Here is a 17,929-nt window from a genome sequence, read left to right as displayed (position 1 = left end):
AGACCAGTAATTGTTTTTAATGAAAATTCAATACTGCTCCAGCAGCTGGAGTTTCACTTCTTTATATTCTTTATACAACTCGGCAGAACCAAAATTTAACTGGTGTTACATTCGTTGAAGTGTTGTTCTCTGATTCAGGTATTGTCTTCTCATTTAGAATCGCGATCAAATTGATGCTGGACATTAATTGAGTAATTCCAGGTGTTATTGATGTTCTATTTGTACAAATCACATGTTGTTTATACCATATTTTGTTTCTTTTGTGTGCTTTTATTTTACAGAATTTGGCACGTCGAGCAAAAATGCGAGGTTTATCTAGTAAAAACCGTTAAATTACACAATTTGCTTTGTTGTACTAGAATTTTAACTACAATTTTTTTTATCAACGATACATTTAAATAGAAACGAATAATAATAATAATAAAACATTAATTTTTTTTTATTATGAAAATATCTGTTATTGTTGACAAAACGAAATATACAAATCTGACCGTTTTCCAAAAATCCGGCATACATGAATAAATACAAAATGAAATAAAGAAACATGTCGGATCAAACTTAAAATTTCACATCTTTAAACAAAGTGGATAAAACCGAGTACTTGTCTCGATTGGAAATTTTGCGAACAAGCACTTTAGTTGCGGGTCCCTTCAAACAACCACATAATAAATTCACATGATTGTAAATCTCAGTTTGTGAAAGCAGTAAATGTCTTCCTTATTTAGTAAACAGTGTCTATCAGGGAAGTATGTGTGAATATTTATCGAAATAGTCGGGTCAATATATGAAAAATACCACTCAACCCCCAAAATTGCTACAAAAGGTATTTTAATTGATCTTGGTCAGGTAGAATGTAATTTATAACATATCAAAAGTTTAACAAAATCGGACCACCGGAAAAGTTTTGATTTTTTCAAGATGGCGTCCAAGATGGCTGCCAAAACCTATTAATGATGATAACTATCCACTCAAATTTAATTATTTTGGTGTCTTTACTTAGGTTTTAGGGGGCAAATAACACATTAAGATAATAAACAATATGTAAGTATATAACGTAACAGAGAAATCCAACATGCCGTCCAAATTACCGCTAATACAATGACCCCAAGTGCATAACTATTGACTCAAACGTGTTATACTTTTTCGCAATTTTATGATAAGTAGATTTTCATGTTTTGTTTTAATATGTATCCCTAGTATAACCTTGTATTTATTATGAAGCTCAAGCGTCATAAGAAACAAAATATAAAAACATACCACCATTATACAAACATATCAGACCTGCGTGTGCTAAACACAGCCTCATACTGGTTTGTTTTTTAGGGTTTCGCCAACAATACCATTATATAAAGCCCTTTCTGTATTAATTGTAGCATTTCAAATCAGAGCGTTAAACAAGTTAGTATTGTCCCCTTTTGTTTTAATTTATTAAATAATGAGTGAAAACACATCCAGACAAGATTTGTGTCTAATATGCAAGGGGGAGATTGAGCTTTCCATGAATAACTGGGTTGCTGCTTAGTTGAAGTGAGTGAATGGAGTCAATAAAGCTAGTGTTAAGCTGAAGTATGATCTTGTAACTGAGGCTGGCAATAAAATACATACACATGTTGTCAGCAGTACACAAATTATAAAAATATTATAAGTTATGCTGCAAAGCAAAGTTGTAGTTCTGTACAAAAGATAACCACAAGTCAATCAACGGGATGTTTTGAAAGTCATTAAGTCTGCATACTCTGTGGTGGTAAGGTTATATTGGACACAGGGCGTTCATGCAGGGTCATATCAAAGAATTTTGAATAATGTGGTAGGTTTTTATTTGAACAATTCTGAACCCCATTACATCCGCGTACACTTTAACGAGGGAGAAGTATTGGTGAAAAAGATGGAGATGAAGGTTTTGTGTGTCACTACACTTGCACTGTCCACCAGAAAACGTGTGCTTTTCTGATATTACTGAAACATGGGGTCGACTGAAACTCGTAAAGTGATGGCCGGTCATCACTATACCTCGTTATTAATATTTATAAATGGTTTCGTTTAACATCTGGATATAAATTTGCAAATGGATATTTTACGTTCAATAGCTTCTTAGAAGACATATAAAGCTCTAGATATTTTTGTTAACTGTCAGTAAAACTAAATTAGGCTCCGATATTGACTATTCGATGATAAGTTAGTCGTAGAACAAAGCCTATACCGACTAGAATACTCGTATACAAACACATAACTAAACCTTGTGTCGTGTCGTCTGAACGACTCGACACAGAACTGTGGGGTTTATCCGATGATTTACATCATTTACGACATATACTGTTCCTCAAAAATTTCTTCCCCTTATAATTTAACACTTGTAGAAAAATACCCGTTTTCTATTTTGCTAAGTTTAGAAATTTAAACAAATGAGAGCATGCCATTTATTCAGTCGAGCTTACAACTTTATTAGCTGTTGATTAAGGCCAGTTCAGGTCAAAATCTTGGTGAGACAGCTATGCCGGAAAGTTCGTCGAAACTAAAACAATAAACACAAAACATGATGGAAGTCATGAAAAAAGCACAGGGCTTTGCAAAATGACGAAAGATGGATACTTATTTAGTATGTCGCAAAATAACACACAGGCACACACATATATATATATATATATATATATATATATATATATATATATATATATATATATGCGTTTAAATAATAATATAACGATATTATTGGAATAATTTTATTGGTTATATTTATCGTGATAATATAAACGCGAATCATAAATGATCATAACATATTACAGCGATTATAAAATGAATGATGATGAAAGTGTGCAGGTTATGACGACGCCGACAACGATGGTGGTAAAGAAGATGATGATGGTAATAATGGTGATGTTGATGCTGATGACGATGAAGATGATGGCCATGAAGTAAACGATGACTGATGAATATGATCTTGATCTCTTGATCAAAGTTATTGTTGTTGCTTTTCAGGTCAAAACAAAAATCAGTTTGTGCTTTGGTACTTCGCATGGCGAGTCCTGACACGGCGTCACACTTCAATCGAATATATGATGCAGGTTGCGGGTCATTCACGGTGTTTGGTAGATAGTGGTTTCGCCCGTATTAAAAAGCTGTACAGGTAATAAACCTTATCGTTGTTATAAGTTAACATTTATCATATTAACAAGATAAGTTTTGATGCACAGCATTAAAGGGCGTGGGGAATTTCAGTGTAAAAGGCACTCAATGAAGTTACATGGAACAAAGTTTTTTCTACTGTAAATATTAATATATTGGCCGATTATTTTAAACAAAATAGAAAAAGATACTGGTATAACAATTATCTATGATTTTGTGTTATAACTCCCAAATAACCATTATATATGATGTTGTGTTATAACCCCCAAATAACCATTATCTATAATTTTGTGTTGTAACCCCAACTATTTCATTTTATTTACATTGGTTTCCTTTTTTTTACTAGCATCCGTGTGCAGTTTTCATAAATGGAACAGCACTGTGTAGGTCTTTAAAAATCTGCTCCATCTTGTAAGTTTAATTTCATATTTTTCTCAACTTCAAGGGGAGATGATTCTGAACTTATTCTTACGTTGCTCATTTACGATAGGGGTTGAGTACTCATTGATATGAAAACACTGTAAAAGTTTTAATGTGTTTACGAACCCCCTACCCTCTCACACATATTTTTCATGGGCATAATACAAACAAAAAATGGTTAAAATAAAACAGCATATTTATTTAAACTAAAATGTCTACATCAAAACAAAAAGTTAACATAGAACACAAATATAATTATTTGAATCTACTGGGGCTCGAACCTTGGGCCTCTCACATTTGAAGCGAGCGTTTTACCACTACACTACGGAACCGCTTGAAAAATCACCTTTTAACTAAGCTACTAATAAGCTATTAATAGTCATTTTTAATGTAAACCGGGAAGTTTAAACGCTGGATAGTGAGCGGGGTTAAAGGTCCATACCAAAGAATCCATACCACTGGCAAGATACGGGTCAGGCCTGCGGCCTTCTATATGTGGTTCTTAAAAAAATGTAGGAGGACTTGACAGTAATGAGACTGGGGTGCTGTGATGGTGCTCCTCATTGATAAGCGGCTGCTTCCTTTATCAAGACTCATTATTACCATTAATAATACGTGTCGCGCTTTGCGATATATAGCGCCTTTATTAGTAACTTGGTGCTAGGATAGTGGAACAAAGAAGTTTTGTTTTTATAAAAAAACAGAAAGTTTCACTGGTTCGCGTATTTTCCCAGTCCCTGTGATCTTTTATTATTGCCCAGTCCCTGTGATCAGTTATTAATTAAAAGAATTAGCTTTGCATTATTGGCAATAAATGTTGTAGTAAATGTTATAGGCACAAATGCAGTACTTATTTACACTAATTCAAAAAAAAAACACTATGCAAGATATTCTGACAACAAAAATATATTTATTGATCCGTAAAATAACTTCTCCTCCCATTAGCGAAAAATAAAACGTATTACATACTAGTCGCCGCACTTCAGTGCGACGCCAATAACGATTACTTAAATATGTTACTATTAGAAAAAAAACATTAGCTTTACAAGTTTTCTTTGCAACATAAGTATACAAGATGATAATAAGTAGTATTATTGATGATATCAGAATAAATTACACGGTAAATGGTATCATTACATGTTAGTCCTTAAAACATGTTATACGTGGTTTGTTTTACTTATTTTATTGAACATGCCTTTCAGACGCTCGGACTGTGACAGCATTCAGCAGCTAGAGGATATTTTCAACAAGTCGTCTACTGCAAACTAGGCTGTCCGATATCCGACCTGGCGCTGGCGTGACTGGAAGAATTTCTTGTCTACATCTTTTTAAGCAATACCCAGGATAAGGTAGTGTGTCCAACTTTTATAAGCTATGCATTTTTTCGGAATTATAAAAATACACACAAATATTCATAAATGCACATATGTTCCCCACACATATTTGTATGTTGCGAATCACCAAAATATTTAAGTGTTTATCAGTGTGTAAGAATAATAAGATACTCAGTTATTAATTATTATACTTAATAATAAAACACATACTTTTAAGTAACACATAGCTAAACGACATTTTAAAGATTTGTTTCTGGCTAATGTGTTACAGGAAGTACCAGTACTTATGTTCAACTCATCGAGGCCCGGCACGGTTTTCGCGAAGAAAGCAACGGACATACCAGAGGAAGAGTTCTTCATCATGAAACACAGGGAACTCCCCTCAGCAGAACCGCGCTTAATTAAACCAGCAAGGCTATCAGAAAATCGCGTGAAATACCTTTACAGAACTGTCCGACCATTTGTGCGACCATATTATCAGAACATTACCTGTCCAACACCCACAGACTCATTGCATGTGATTACATTATGTATTCGAACATCAACATTAACAGTTATTTCAATCAATGCCCATGTTAATGAAGGGTTTTAACAAGTTCTTGTAATATTTGAATAAGTGTTTGATATTGCGAACTATTTACATTCTGTTAACGTCATGAATGCGTCATTCTAATCTAAAATGACGCGACGTCAACATCTTTGTTGCGTGACAGTATGTGTATATAATTTTGTCATGGCAACGCTAAATAGTGGCGTACACATGTAGTTTGTACACCATTGGATTCGTGAATAAACGTCAAATATGAAACTGAAAAAAACTAAAACTTGATTGTTTTGTCATTGATGCAGGTATTGTCGTGGAACGGCTCATATATATATATATATATATATATATATATATATATATATATATATATATATATAGGCCTGCTAGTTAATAACATATTTAATCAACTAATATAACTTCCAAGACATGACGAAATCCGCCCATACAGGACCCCGCATGGGTTCCTAAAGATAATTCTCAAGTGAATGTCCAGTGTGTTAGATCCTTCTACTGTGTAGTAGCCAAGGTGGTTATCCTTAAATACATGTTAGCCATTCCAATCATAACATAAAGCGAGGTTCCTTATTGTCATGTTGATGAGGTTAAATTAATTTGTTAATAGCAGAGATGGACCTATCTGATATGTGCATTTTGTTATGTAATACGAAGACCAACACAAATTTGCCATGTAATCCTATCACGATCTGTAGTTACATGTAAACAACATAAAGGCACTCGCATACATTCATTTACTGTCAACAAACCAATTTGTCGTCGTATTCTCCGAGGCTAGATTGACCTTAATATATGGCATGCATTATTACAAAGCGAGCATGAATTGTCATCAACAAATATCGATATGGTATAATTTTGAACCAGATTTAAACATTGATTAAAATATCGTTAGTGTCCTTTATTATGCATTATGTAACCAGTGTGCACAGAAAGATTGAATTCAATGTAATGTGTTTGGATGTCGTTGCTGTCGTACTCTGTGCCTATCAGTGGCAGAACTCGAAGAGTAATAATACAGGTTGGAAAATTAAGTTGCCTTTATGCAGTTAAATGCGTTCAAGTGCTTTAGAAACTACTGAATGAACCTCAACGGTGAGGCGATGTTCCGTTAGGGCAATATATTGCTTCGGATTGTCAACCTTTTTATTACAAGCATGAAGAAAAATGCGATGGCACAAGTTCCATATGCGCACGGTGGCAAAGAGTTGACATACATTCCTTGTTTTTCAAATACACACCTCTTTTTTCTATCTCTTTTCCAAAACATACTAACTAGAGGGCACGACTTACTAACTCGTGGGGACGAGTTGTCTATCGCGTGTGAATGACTTACTAAGTCGAGGGAACGAGATAGAAAAAAGAGGAGTGCTAAACTAAATAAAAGAGGTGTGCATGAAAAACAGCGGTGCAGTAGATAAAGCAGGGGTGCATTAAACAAAAGAGGAGAGAGAGAAAAGGGTCTCGAGAGTTTCTCTATAAGCCCGATGCTTTCGATGATACATGGCTGAAATAAATACATTTAAACTATGATCACGATATCCCATTCTCGCATCGCAATCTCTTGCCATCGAGTCCTGTTTTTCGAGTTGTCATCCTTGTAATCCGAAGGATAAATTTCCAACATGCCGATGCGAGCTTGTGAGAATACGATGCGGGATCACAAGATAAAGGCCGCCGCTAATTGTACATCATATTCTTGCATTTTCGGCTTTTGGTTATACGAGGTGGAGAACGAGAAATACTGCGCTGGAGAGTAGGAATACGATACGAGTTCGCGATAATTAACAAGCGATACTTACTTCGAAAATCGCGTTATCGCGTCGTGGTCTGTCGCTTATTCATCATTTTAAAATAACTTTTTGCTGAAATCATTCAACCACTGTCATCATCGTTATGGATGTCTTTATTAGCAAACATCTTGAATATCATTCGTATTGCCTTGTAGCGCATCTGTTGTTACATTTACTTCTCATCAAGGCAGGCCATATTCAAACCCACAGGTGGGGTTTCCTCTGGGAAGTCGCTTCAATTCAAATGCTTGACGGATATCAGCGATGTTTTTTTTGTAGAGAGCTGAATCCCGTGTGTGACTGACACTTACAGAAGCAACACATATCGCATTTGCATTCTGAAATATTTTATAATTGCGATACCAATACCATAACAGAATTTGTTTCGTAACCCAATCAGTTAATGTAAAAGCCAGTTACTGTAAAATCTTTCTGTCGAACGTCTGCAATACAGTAATAAGTCCTAGAGATATATTTTGCCCGAACATCTATTAAATATCTTCGACATTACTTCGAGATGGCATCGGTATTAAGTATTTAACTTAAATGAATCATCTGCTAAAAAGCCTTTAATGTGATCGTCACGGAACAAAAACCCTTAAGATTTTGAAACACACCACAAATAAGTAAACAATTTCCGTGTATTTCCGTGTACAAATTGTGGTTATGAAAGTTAGCATTTTTTACTACTGACCCACAAAAAGCAGTTTAATTCACAAATGATTAACGCTCCACATTTATTTTAATCGACATACCGATACTTCTGTTTATAATAATGGATCGTTACATGTATTTTAATGACACATTGATTTCTTTACAATCGATCGTAATACTTAATTTCGATGACACATTGCATCATTGACAACCAATTGCAAGTATTTAACAACAACTGACACAAACCAACAACAACTATAACGTAAATGTTACATGCGTTTTTCAGATTTCAGATTTTAGATGAAATAGTTGAAAACTCACCAAAACGTATTTGAAATTTATTTATAACAGTGCAATATCATACATCTCAAAATAACTATATGTACATATGCATTTAGCTATGCAGTTTAAACTCGACATTTCCATAGGAATAACGAGATTATATCAATAAGTGCATCTTATTCATAACGATAGTATTTATGAATATTGTCACAACGGCCAACCGGATACTTCGTTATACGGATGGCACGTCGATAAAAGAGAGACACAAAAGAAACGCGCGAGAGGTGAGTGCTTCAGTGTTTATGCATTAATTTTCCGTTTAATGGGTTTTCAGACACAGAAAATTGTTTGGCCGATATATGGTATAGCACTTCAGAAAAAGAAAGAAATTCGCGAAAAAAACAAACGGTGGATCTCCTTAACACCCACACACGAGAAAATCCAATTAAAGTCCAATGTCATGCACAGGGTGATCAGTGAACAATAAACATTTGTATCGAAATATTTCAAGAACGTATTTACTATTCGCATTAAAATATCATTATGTCTATTAATGTTACTTCATGTTATTTTTTTTTAGTTTAAGAACGTAATTGAGGACATTCAAATGTTTAAAATGTCGTATGACACATTTTTAAAAACACTTCTTTAACCAATCCTTTCCATTCTGTTTCAGATTTCCCCACAATTTCAACAGATATAAAACTGACGTGTGAATGAACCATACATGCAAAATTCGCAGTGGAATGATGCTATCATAAGCAGATATAACAATCACCGAAAACTTGCTAAATTGTTCTTATCCCTTTGGAACATGATTATGATTTGTAAATCGCGTTTGAACTTGACAAACAAATTATGTTTGTTTGTGACAGGAAAGTTGATTTGTTACGTTCCAAGGATCTGACACAACCCTGAGAAATTTCCGTGAAATAACCGATACCGATCTGCTAAAATTTTACCCGTAATGTTATCACGTGAAAACCATTCAAGCAGATCTAAAAAAAATAAGCAGCAACATGTATTGTTATTTTACCTTCTTACAGCAACCGCGCTTTTTTCAATAGCTTTGCATGCGTCCATCTTTTAATAACACTTCCAAAACACTAGATTAAATACACAGCATTTTTTGTGTGAGATTTGTTCACAGATAATTATCCTATTGTGCCCATCTCATCGGTATGCTCTATGTCTTAACATTCATATCAAAAAGATCTGTATTGTGCCCACTTTAACAGGAAGGCTGAGCTTTTTTCGACTTAACCTTACCGAATGAAGTAGGTTTCAGAACCCTTGACTGCGATGGTTGTCCACTTATCCTATAATCTTATGGAAATAATCAAATCATGGGACCTCGGCTAGTATTTCAGCAATACAGTATCGCTCTGTGGAATAAGTTCGCTATATTTTCAAGTCTGGCACTAATGATATTTACATAATACCCCAAAATTTCTGAATAATCGTCAGTTCTGTATCACCTTGACAATAGCAGCACCTATATTTGGCAGAGTCTTCTCAATCATGGGTTCAGACCATGTAAACAGGCAAAACACGAATGCATTTGAATGAACAATTAATGTGTCTCTACATCAAAGTATCACATGTGAACAAAATACTTTTTCAAGTATCCGTCTTTTTTTTGTTCGATTCAAACAGTGATTAAGGATCATGTGAATCGCACGTTAAGTTTTCGTTGCGTAAAGGGAAGAGGTCCCTAATATCAGAGCCAAAGATAAGGGAAGTTTTCAACCGCTAATTCTTTTTATTTTGATGAAAATCCACTTTTGTGGCTACGCATAAGAAATGTCTTTGTGATGCGATTTAACAGTTGTTATGAGCACCTACAACACAGGATTTAATGAATTACACAGGTGTATATGCCTCTTAAAGACTGCTTCACTACTATTATAGCCCTGGTTTAAATACAATTATACACAATCGTGTTGATCCACATCCGTTTTATTTTCAGTTCTCTAAATCTCAAGTTACCTCATGAAACAATTTCTTTTTTATGTAGACTTTTGTTGCCAGTTGTCTCTTGAAATTTGCATCGTCAGACATAAGAATTTAAATCTCATAAAAATAATATTATCCTCGATTTTTTCAAGATAGATGTTAATTAAATTATAATAATGTGTTTTTTTTTAAACGAACGACAACATTGGTTGGATTTTATTGGTGTTTGGCATTGAGTTATGCATATATTTCCCTTTTTACGCGATTGACTATACAAATTGATTCGTACTTCAATATGTATATTTTTACAGTAACCCGACCAAATACGGTTATTAACTTATCATGTATATGTGTATAAGAGAAAGTACAAATAACTACACTTTCTGATATTCAATACAACTTGACTGTTTATAGTTTCATACAAACAAAATATTAAATAACACAAACAAAATACATTGTAGAATAAGTTGTTATAGGTTTAAGTTGGTACATATAACTAGCATGATTAATAAGTAAAAAGGAAGTGCATAGTTTACTAAAGAGACGTAAAAGCACATGAAAGAGATTATACTACGGAATCAAATGTATGCATATTTGGAGTCTTTTCTTACGCAACACTTTTTAAACTTGAATATCTCACTTATGAGTAAAGAGTGCGATTAATAATTAAACATGTGACGACATTCTGTGTAATGTAACGAAAAAATAATTAAGTCGTGACTGTCGGACGCTTAAGCACGTGATGTAGGAATGGTCTAATATTTTTGCACGTTTAAAACGTGTACGACGTAATGACTGACCGACCTGCAACAATTGTTCGATTGCGCTCCTGAATTTTCAAACGAGCAATTGTATATTTCCCGCGTGTAAGATCCCTTCTAGAATAGTGATATTTAAATAACATTAGAATTATATTGCGTTTCACCATTTCAACCTGCAAACATATATGAATTATTTTATGGCTAGCTTGTATACACCGAAGTCAATTGATCGCATGTACAATTTTAACTTAAAAAAAACTTAACTAATTACTGAGCTATTCAAGTTTGAAAAGTGTTGCGTTAGAGAAGTACCAAGTGTAGTTAGAATGAAAAATGAAAGATACTTGTTCACAAATCACACCACAAAGGAATACAGCTCAACGTAAAAAAACAAAGCACTAATAAATACACATGCGTCAAAATAACAACACATGTTTTTAGCATTTAAAAAAAAGAATGTTTGACAGAATGTAGAATGTAAGAAAAGGCTCTTTCTATTTCAACAAAGTTAAGTGAATGTTTAACAACCGTAATGAATTGATTTTTTATGTAGTTACATATTATTTACAACATTTTAATGATAGGAAAATATATTATCTCATAAATCTATTCGAATCGTCTATAAGCTTAACTGATTTCATACAGAAATACGCTAAACTTGTCAATACAGATTTTCTGGTCACATTCAATAATTGTAAAAATTTAAACATACTTGGTGTTCTCCTGTTAATATCAGGTATAAGTGTATTTATGAAATAAAACATTTGTAGACAATCTAAAGTTTGCAAGTATGTTTTTATATTTCGAAGCTTCAATTTGGTCAAAGTAAATGGATCTTTCGAAAATAGGTCCAAATACATTGTAAAGAAATAGTGATTACATGTCATTTACATCACTGCGCCATTTTGGAATACAACAATATTGTAATCTATTGAGAAAAATCACATTAAAGATGTTAACATTTACAGGTTCTGGATATTACAGCACGTCATTAAAACCTGATTCTTGTAAAAGTTTCCGAACGTTTGGTACCCATGACTTTTGAAGCTTCTTTACACTGTCATATTTTGCAAACTAAAACGTGAACAGGATATTCGTCACCCAAACTGGCTCACACGTTTATCCGCCATAATGGTTGGATATAAATTTACCTCGCATTTCAATGTAATTTGTCCCGTTTGTCCGACCTTGTGTGATCCTGTTGTCACGAGAGCAAGGGTATTGAAGTGACGAATACACACCAGTAGATCTTAAATTATATATCAAAACATTCATCATCACTTTCGTATGCAACGAATTTATATATTGCTTGGATGCTTGAGTCTTTACGGCGATGTTTGTCTTTTTTTCCTTTCATAAACACGACGCAGACTTAAACAAGATGGCTGATCGGGATGAAACGTACATGGATTGCGGCCTTTATGACGCACATTTTTAATTTGAATGTAATGGATTGAAACTTTACACACAGCAAGTGAACTGGAGTTGAGCCGTCTTGACTTATCGATGTCGAAATACTTCAGGATATATACTTTTCAATCCGTAAATTGCAGCGTAAAATGACTTAAACACATTTAATGAGATTGAGAAATTGCATGGTATATTGTTTGTATGCATTGAAGTTCTCCTCATTGATGTCTATACAATAACGAAGTTTTATGTTGAAATCTTGTATATTCTTGAGATATAGCCCTAAAAAGTTACCTCATACAAAAACACAAAGGGCAATAACTATTATTTGATAACGTGTAGAGTTGTAAATGGTTCTTGTGCATGAAACTTCTCCATCATTGATATATATACACCCATTAAGTTTCGTGTTGAAATCATATATTGTTTCTGAGATAAAATACTGACAGACAGACGGACAGACAGGTGGGCAACGATAAAACTATATGCGTCCGCCTTCGGCGGGGAATAATAATTTGGCAATACATACGTAAAATCTGACGACAACCCTTCGTAGATACCTGTAAAAAAAAGCTCTCTATTGTAAATAGAATATCAATTGAGTTGCATGCGAAAAAGAATATATAATGTATGTTTACGATACACATGTTAAATTTATTGCGTTCTTTAAATTACAGCTTGCATTAGTATCAACACTTCATAAGACATACCATCACGAAAAACGCATCATGTACATTTATAATCCATTATAATCAAAACCATTAACATAACAAGCGGTCAACTTACGGTTTGTTATTTCGTTTGTGTTGCTTGCATCTTCGTATACTGCTTCATGGCTGTTTGTACCTTTAATGAATAATATATTCGACTTTTAAACAATTGAAAAAAAATTAACACTATGAAATGCATTCATCGGATGACTTTAGGTACATGCTCAACTGATAACTTATTGCGTACAAAATAATTATTTAATGCCATAAATCTTACAACATTTAAGCATCGCTGTTGGAAAATGTGGCATAATTCATGTACTTTAAGTGTCGTCCAAGTTTTGCCTGTGGAGTTCGCAAAGGCTGATTAGAGACGATAAATTCACTTTCCTTGCGTTTTACATTTAAAAGAAGTCCACTCTAAACGAAAATCCAGACTGGGCGGAAAGTGTCGTCCTTTTCTAGCCTTTGCTGACTTAGCAGGTTTATCTTAGAAGACACGTCACGCACACGAATTGAGCCCGATTAAAAAAAGCGTGGCTAATATTTAAACAAACTTTTTTTTATGCAGTTGTAATACAGACGCAAGTAAATCAAACCCGCTACGACGACAATAATAACAACCCCGCCCACAACTCAGCCAACAACTGACCCAACCTGGGTCACCGATTAATGAGTAGCACTTGTGGTGGAGTCTGAAAAATAAGCTTTCGATTACTAAATATTCGTGTCTCTAAGGTCGTTGTGCTTAACTAAAATATTTCTTACAAGTTGTTGATTAATTCAAGTGTATTATTTGTTACAGGTTGTTGATTAACTAACGTGTGTTATTTGTTCAGGCTGTTGATTCACTCACAATGCGCATATTTCGCGCTCAAGCATACATGATTTACCTAATGTTGTAAATGTTACTGTGTCTGTTGTATCTGAATCTCCAAATGTGTTTCTTGCAAACATCCGTGCTTGATATTCCGTGGCTGGACGTAAGTTTTCAACGGTGAAATCCATCAGTGGCACAGGCGAGTCCTCGACAACAGACACGTGATCCCATACTCGCGAGCCAGTTATTTTGTATTCGATGTAAAATGTTTGCACATATCCTCCGTTATATCAAGGAAGCCAGTAACATTTCACTGACGTTTGATTTTGCAAATTCTGGGTATAATGAAAATATCTTGGAATGTCTGGTTTTGCTGTAAACATAATTGTAATCAAGTCAAATGTGTTATGTTTCTGGTTTTTCATTTATAAAATAAAACTTTACGTTTTAGGGTTAACATTTTTCCATTTCGTTTGTTTTCAAGTATTTTAACGTTCAATGACATGATTTTCACACGAACTTTTATTGATAGCATTTTTTTAAATTACCAGACATAATCTTACAAAACGGCAACTTAAAAAATGTTCCTGCAGCAAAATAGAAAATTGAAAAGATATTTACTTATAATTACTATATGCCCTAGACAGGAATATAGAATTTTACATGTGAAAGAAAAATCAAATGCAGTGAAAAATATAAGATTTTATATTTTTCACTACGTAAACATATTAAAGAATAGGAATATGTTTCCAACAAATTCATCGGTCTATCAGTGTTAAAAACTTTTCCTTACAAATGCAAAAAAATGTAGAAAATTACCAATTATTGTTTTAACTATAAATCAAGACAAAAAATTAATATCACCATTACCATTTAGCTACAACGACAAACATGTTTTCCCATCATACACATTAATGACGTTATTTAACACATAGTTGGAAGACGTCGTTAAATATAATTCCATGAAGTGAAAGCTATTTTCGCGTTTTTGTTTGTGTTTAGTTATAGTACTTATATAAAATGAAAGTAAAATATGTTCCTGGTGGATGATCAAATATTAATTTCACTCCTGGTTTTATACAGAGTAAACATTTACTTGAGGCTTCGTCACTTGTGACAGTGTTTTGTTTTCTTAAAAACACTCGTGACATAAAATACGATCACACACTGACATCAGCAAATGTCATCCATATATATCTGCAAATAATATGGTTTGAAGCATTATGTTTTGCTTTCATTTACCGATCAATACAAAGGGTCTAGTGTTATTCATTTATGTTTTTCACGTGATTCATTAATGTTTGATATTTTTTGTCATGTGACTTTTACCTATGTGTTATTGAATGGAAGCTTGCAATAAATAAAAGATTGTGTAGTGATGATAAGATGTATCGCTTAATGGTCTAACTGGACTAAAAGGTTGTAAATTGTAATATACATGTATGTTAATGTCCTGAAGACAGCAATGTAAACCTAATTTTGAATTTGTAAATAAAGCTTTCCTACCGGGAAATGAAGTCCATGTTGGATGTTGTTCTTCAAGACAGGTTTTAGATTCAAAAAACATGTGTTTTTGTTTTTCAAAAAGATGCATATTTAAACAAGGAAGTAAACTTTCCTTTTAATACGGATGTATATAATATAAGTCAAAGATCTTATTGATGTAAATCAATCCACCTACAGTTCAAATTTAGAGTCTATATCTATTGACATATTGCTTGGTAAAATGCGTAACACATACAACTGTTCATTAGGACCCATATACTTAAATGCACATTCACAGATCATATTCCGTGTTATTATAAAATCAAGCGTTTACACATGTATTACCGGTGATAAGTAATATTGCACATACATTGCACTTCAACGGTGAAAATCGCATCGCTAGTTCCGTTCCGAGACGTGCCGTCTGTGGGAGTCATTCTGTTCCAGACCAGTAGTCGGTACTGGCCACTGCGTGAAGGCTGTATATCTGTTATTCTCAAATTGACTCCAGTCTGAATTGTGGAATCAGGTAAAATCCACGTGTAGCTCGGGGGTGATGGGTTACTGGTGCTGTTGCACGTGATAAAGAGCGTACTTCCACGTGTGACAATGATAACACCAGCCAATACGGTATAACTGTATGTACACACTGGAGTAGTTGGTTCATCTGTGAGATCAACGGTAGTTAATTTAGTGGATTGTTGTATGGTTTGCTAACAGTAGAAATAACTATAATGTAATAAGTAGTAATATTAGCATATATTATATTATACATCTTTCATTGAGTACAAATATAAAAAAATGCTACATTTTGCCACCAATTTCATCGCATATGTCAGCGTTTGTCAGTTACATTTCCTGAGACATACAAATGCTGTAGAATATTAACAAACATGTTTTCTACCTTAAATCTATGGAAAATACTAGCAAAACTAACATTTTACAACAATAACACACATATTATGACTTTTTGGTCATAATTGTATGTCAATTGTAAGCTTGCCATGAATACAATTTGTTGGATCGAAGATACTATCTATCTCCTACTATAGCAAATGGACAAACAGCATGGAAATGGTATATGAAATATACATGTATTCTAATATCAAGTAGACAGCAGTGTGTACCTAATTTTAATAATGCTGCCATATCGGGAAATGTAGACCATGCTGGATTTTATTCAACAAGAAGACATTTTTTGTTCCAAAAGCATTGCGATTTTTTTCAAAAGAGGCATATTAAAACCAGTAGAAAAACTTTTTTAGCCATTTGCATTTTTTTAATAAAACACAAATCTTATCGCTTGTACAAGACATGAAAATACATGCGACGATACAACACATAACGTTAACATAATATAGAACAGGGATCAACTAATTAAATCGGACATTTTAAAGGAGAAGGGTTTTAAACCGGTAACGTTGAAGAATGAACCTCATATGTAGCCCATGATATATTACCATTCAGATTAAACTGCAATGAAATTTAATATTAGTTCATTCTAACTAATAAATGGATTCGTCATTTGAAAAGTAATGTAACTACCCCTTGTTTATAAATTAAATGCCTGTCATGACAGGACCTCTTAGCACAACACATGTAGTTTGAATGATACATGTATAGTAAATCTTAATCAATCCACCTAAAGTTCAAATCTAGACTGTACATCTTATTGAATAACTGCTGCGTGAACTAGGAAATACATATTACTTTCATATGAAATATGTTATATTTAATGTTCATCCGCATATTACAATTCTAGTTATTTTTAAATTGAGCGTGTTTTCGTGTATTACCGGTTATAGTAAAAACTCAACATACATAATACATCCAAGGTGAATGTAGCATCGCTAGTTCCGATCCGAGACGTGCCGCCCGTTGGAGTCATACTGTTCCAGACCAGCAGTTGGTATTGGCCACTGCGTGAAGGCTGTATATCTGTTATACTCAAACTGGCTCCTGTCTGAATGGTTGACCCAGGTAAAGTCCACGTGTAGGTCGGGGGTGAAGGGTTACTGGTGCTTTTGCACGTGATACTGAGCGTACTTCCACGTGTCACCATGATTTCTCCAGTAACTACAGTATTACCGTATGTACACACTGGAGTTGTTGGTTCATCTGTGAGATAAAAGTTAGTTTTTTTATCAGTGGATAGTTTTAGGCTTAGGTATATAAATTGTACATTTGGAATTATAATAACTTATTGAGTGGTAATATAAACATATGTTAGATTTGACAGTATTTCTAGTGTATTTGTTGCCAAAGCAACCATAATTTTTGACGTAGGAACAAAATGAAATAACGTGCATAATGTCAATATTGCCATCTATCCATGTCACAAGTTTCATGAAAAAATATTAAGAACTTTAAAAGTTATCGCAGGATCCAGAAAAGTGTGACAGACTCACAGAATGACGGACTGACGGACTGACGGACTGACAGATACACAGAGCGCAAACCATACGTCCCCTCCGGTGAAACCGGTAGGGGACTAATGATAGAACATATATTAAACTTAATGGGATTGTCTTCAATATGTTCGTGACTTTTACCTTTCATTAATTTTTGAAAATATTTTTTTAGACACATATTTTGGAACTAAGGAATAATAATCTTGAGAAA

At 33.9% G+C, this 17,929-nt stretch overlaps 1 protein-coding gene across 1 annotated transcript in view; it reads right to left on the bottom strand.

Annotated features, from left to right (window-relative positions):
• Positions 1-17,369, bottom strand: part of LOC127855959 (major surface trophozoite antigen 11-like) — a 30,380-nt gene extending 13,011 nt beyond the window's left edge. Inside the window, exons 1-2 of the mRNA XM_052391897.1 lie at positions 17,129-17,369; positions 15,678-15,974 (exon numbers count right to left, since the gene is read on the bottom strand). Coding sequence (XP_052247857.1) covers positions 15,678-15,974; positions 17,129-17,369 — 538 coding nt within the window. The remainder of the gene's footprint in view (positions 1-15,677; positions 15,975-17,128) is intronic.
• Between the last annotated feature and the right edge of the window lie 560 nt (positions 17,370-17,929).

Source organism: Dreissena polymorpha, chromosome 13 (genome assembly GCF_020536995.1).
Source record: "Dreissena polymorpha isolate Duluth1 chromosome 13, UMN_Dpol_1.0, whole genome shotgun sequence".
Classification (NCBI taxonomy): domain Eukaryota; kingdom Metazoa; phylum Mollusca; class Bivalvia; order Myida; family Dreissenidae; genus Dreissena; species Dreissena polymorpha.
The sequence above is the reverse complement of the archived record's forward strand: the minus strand, read 5'-3'. Positions and strand labels throughout refer to the sequence as shown.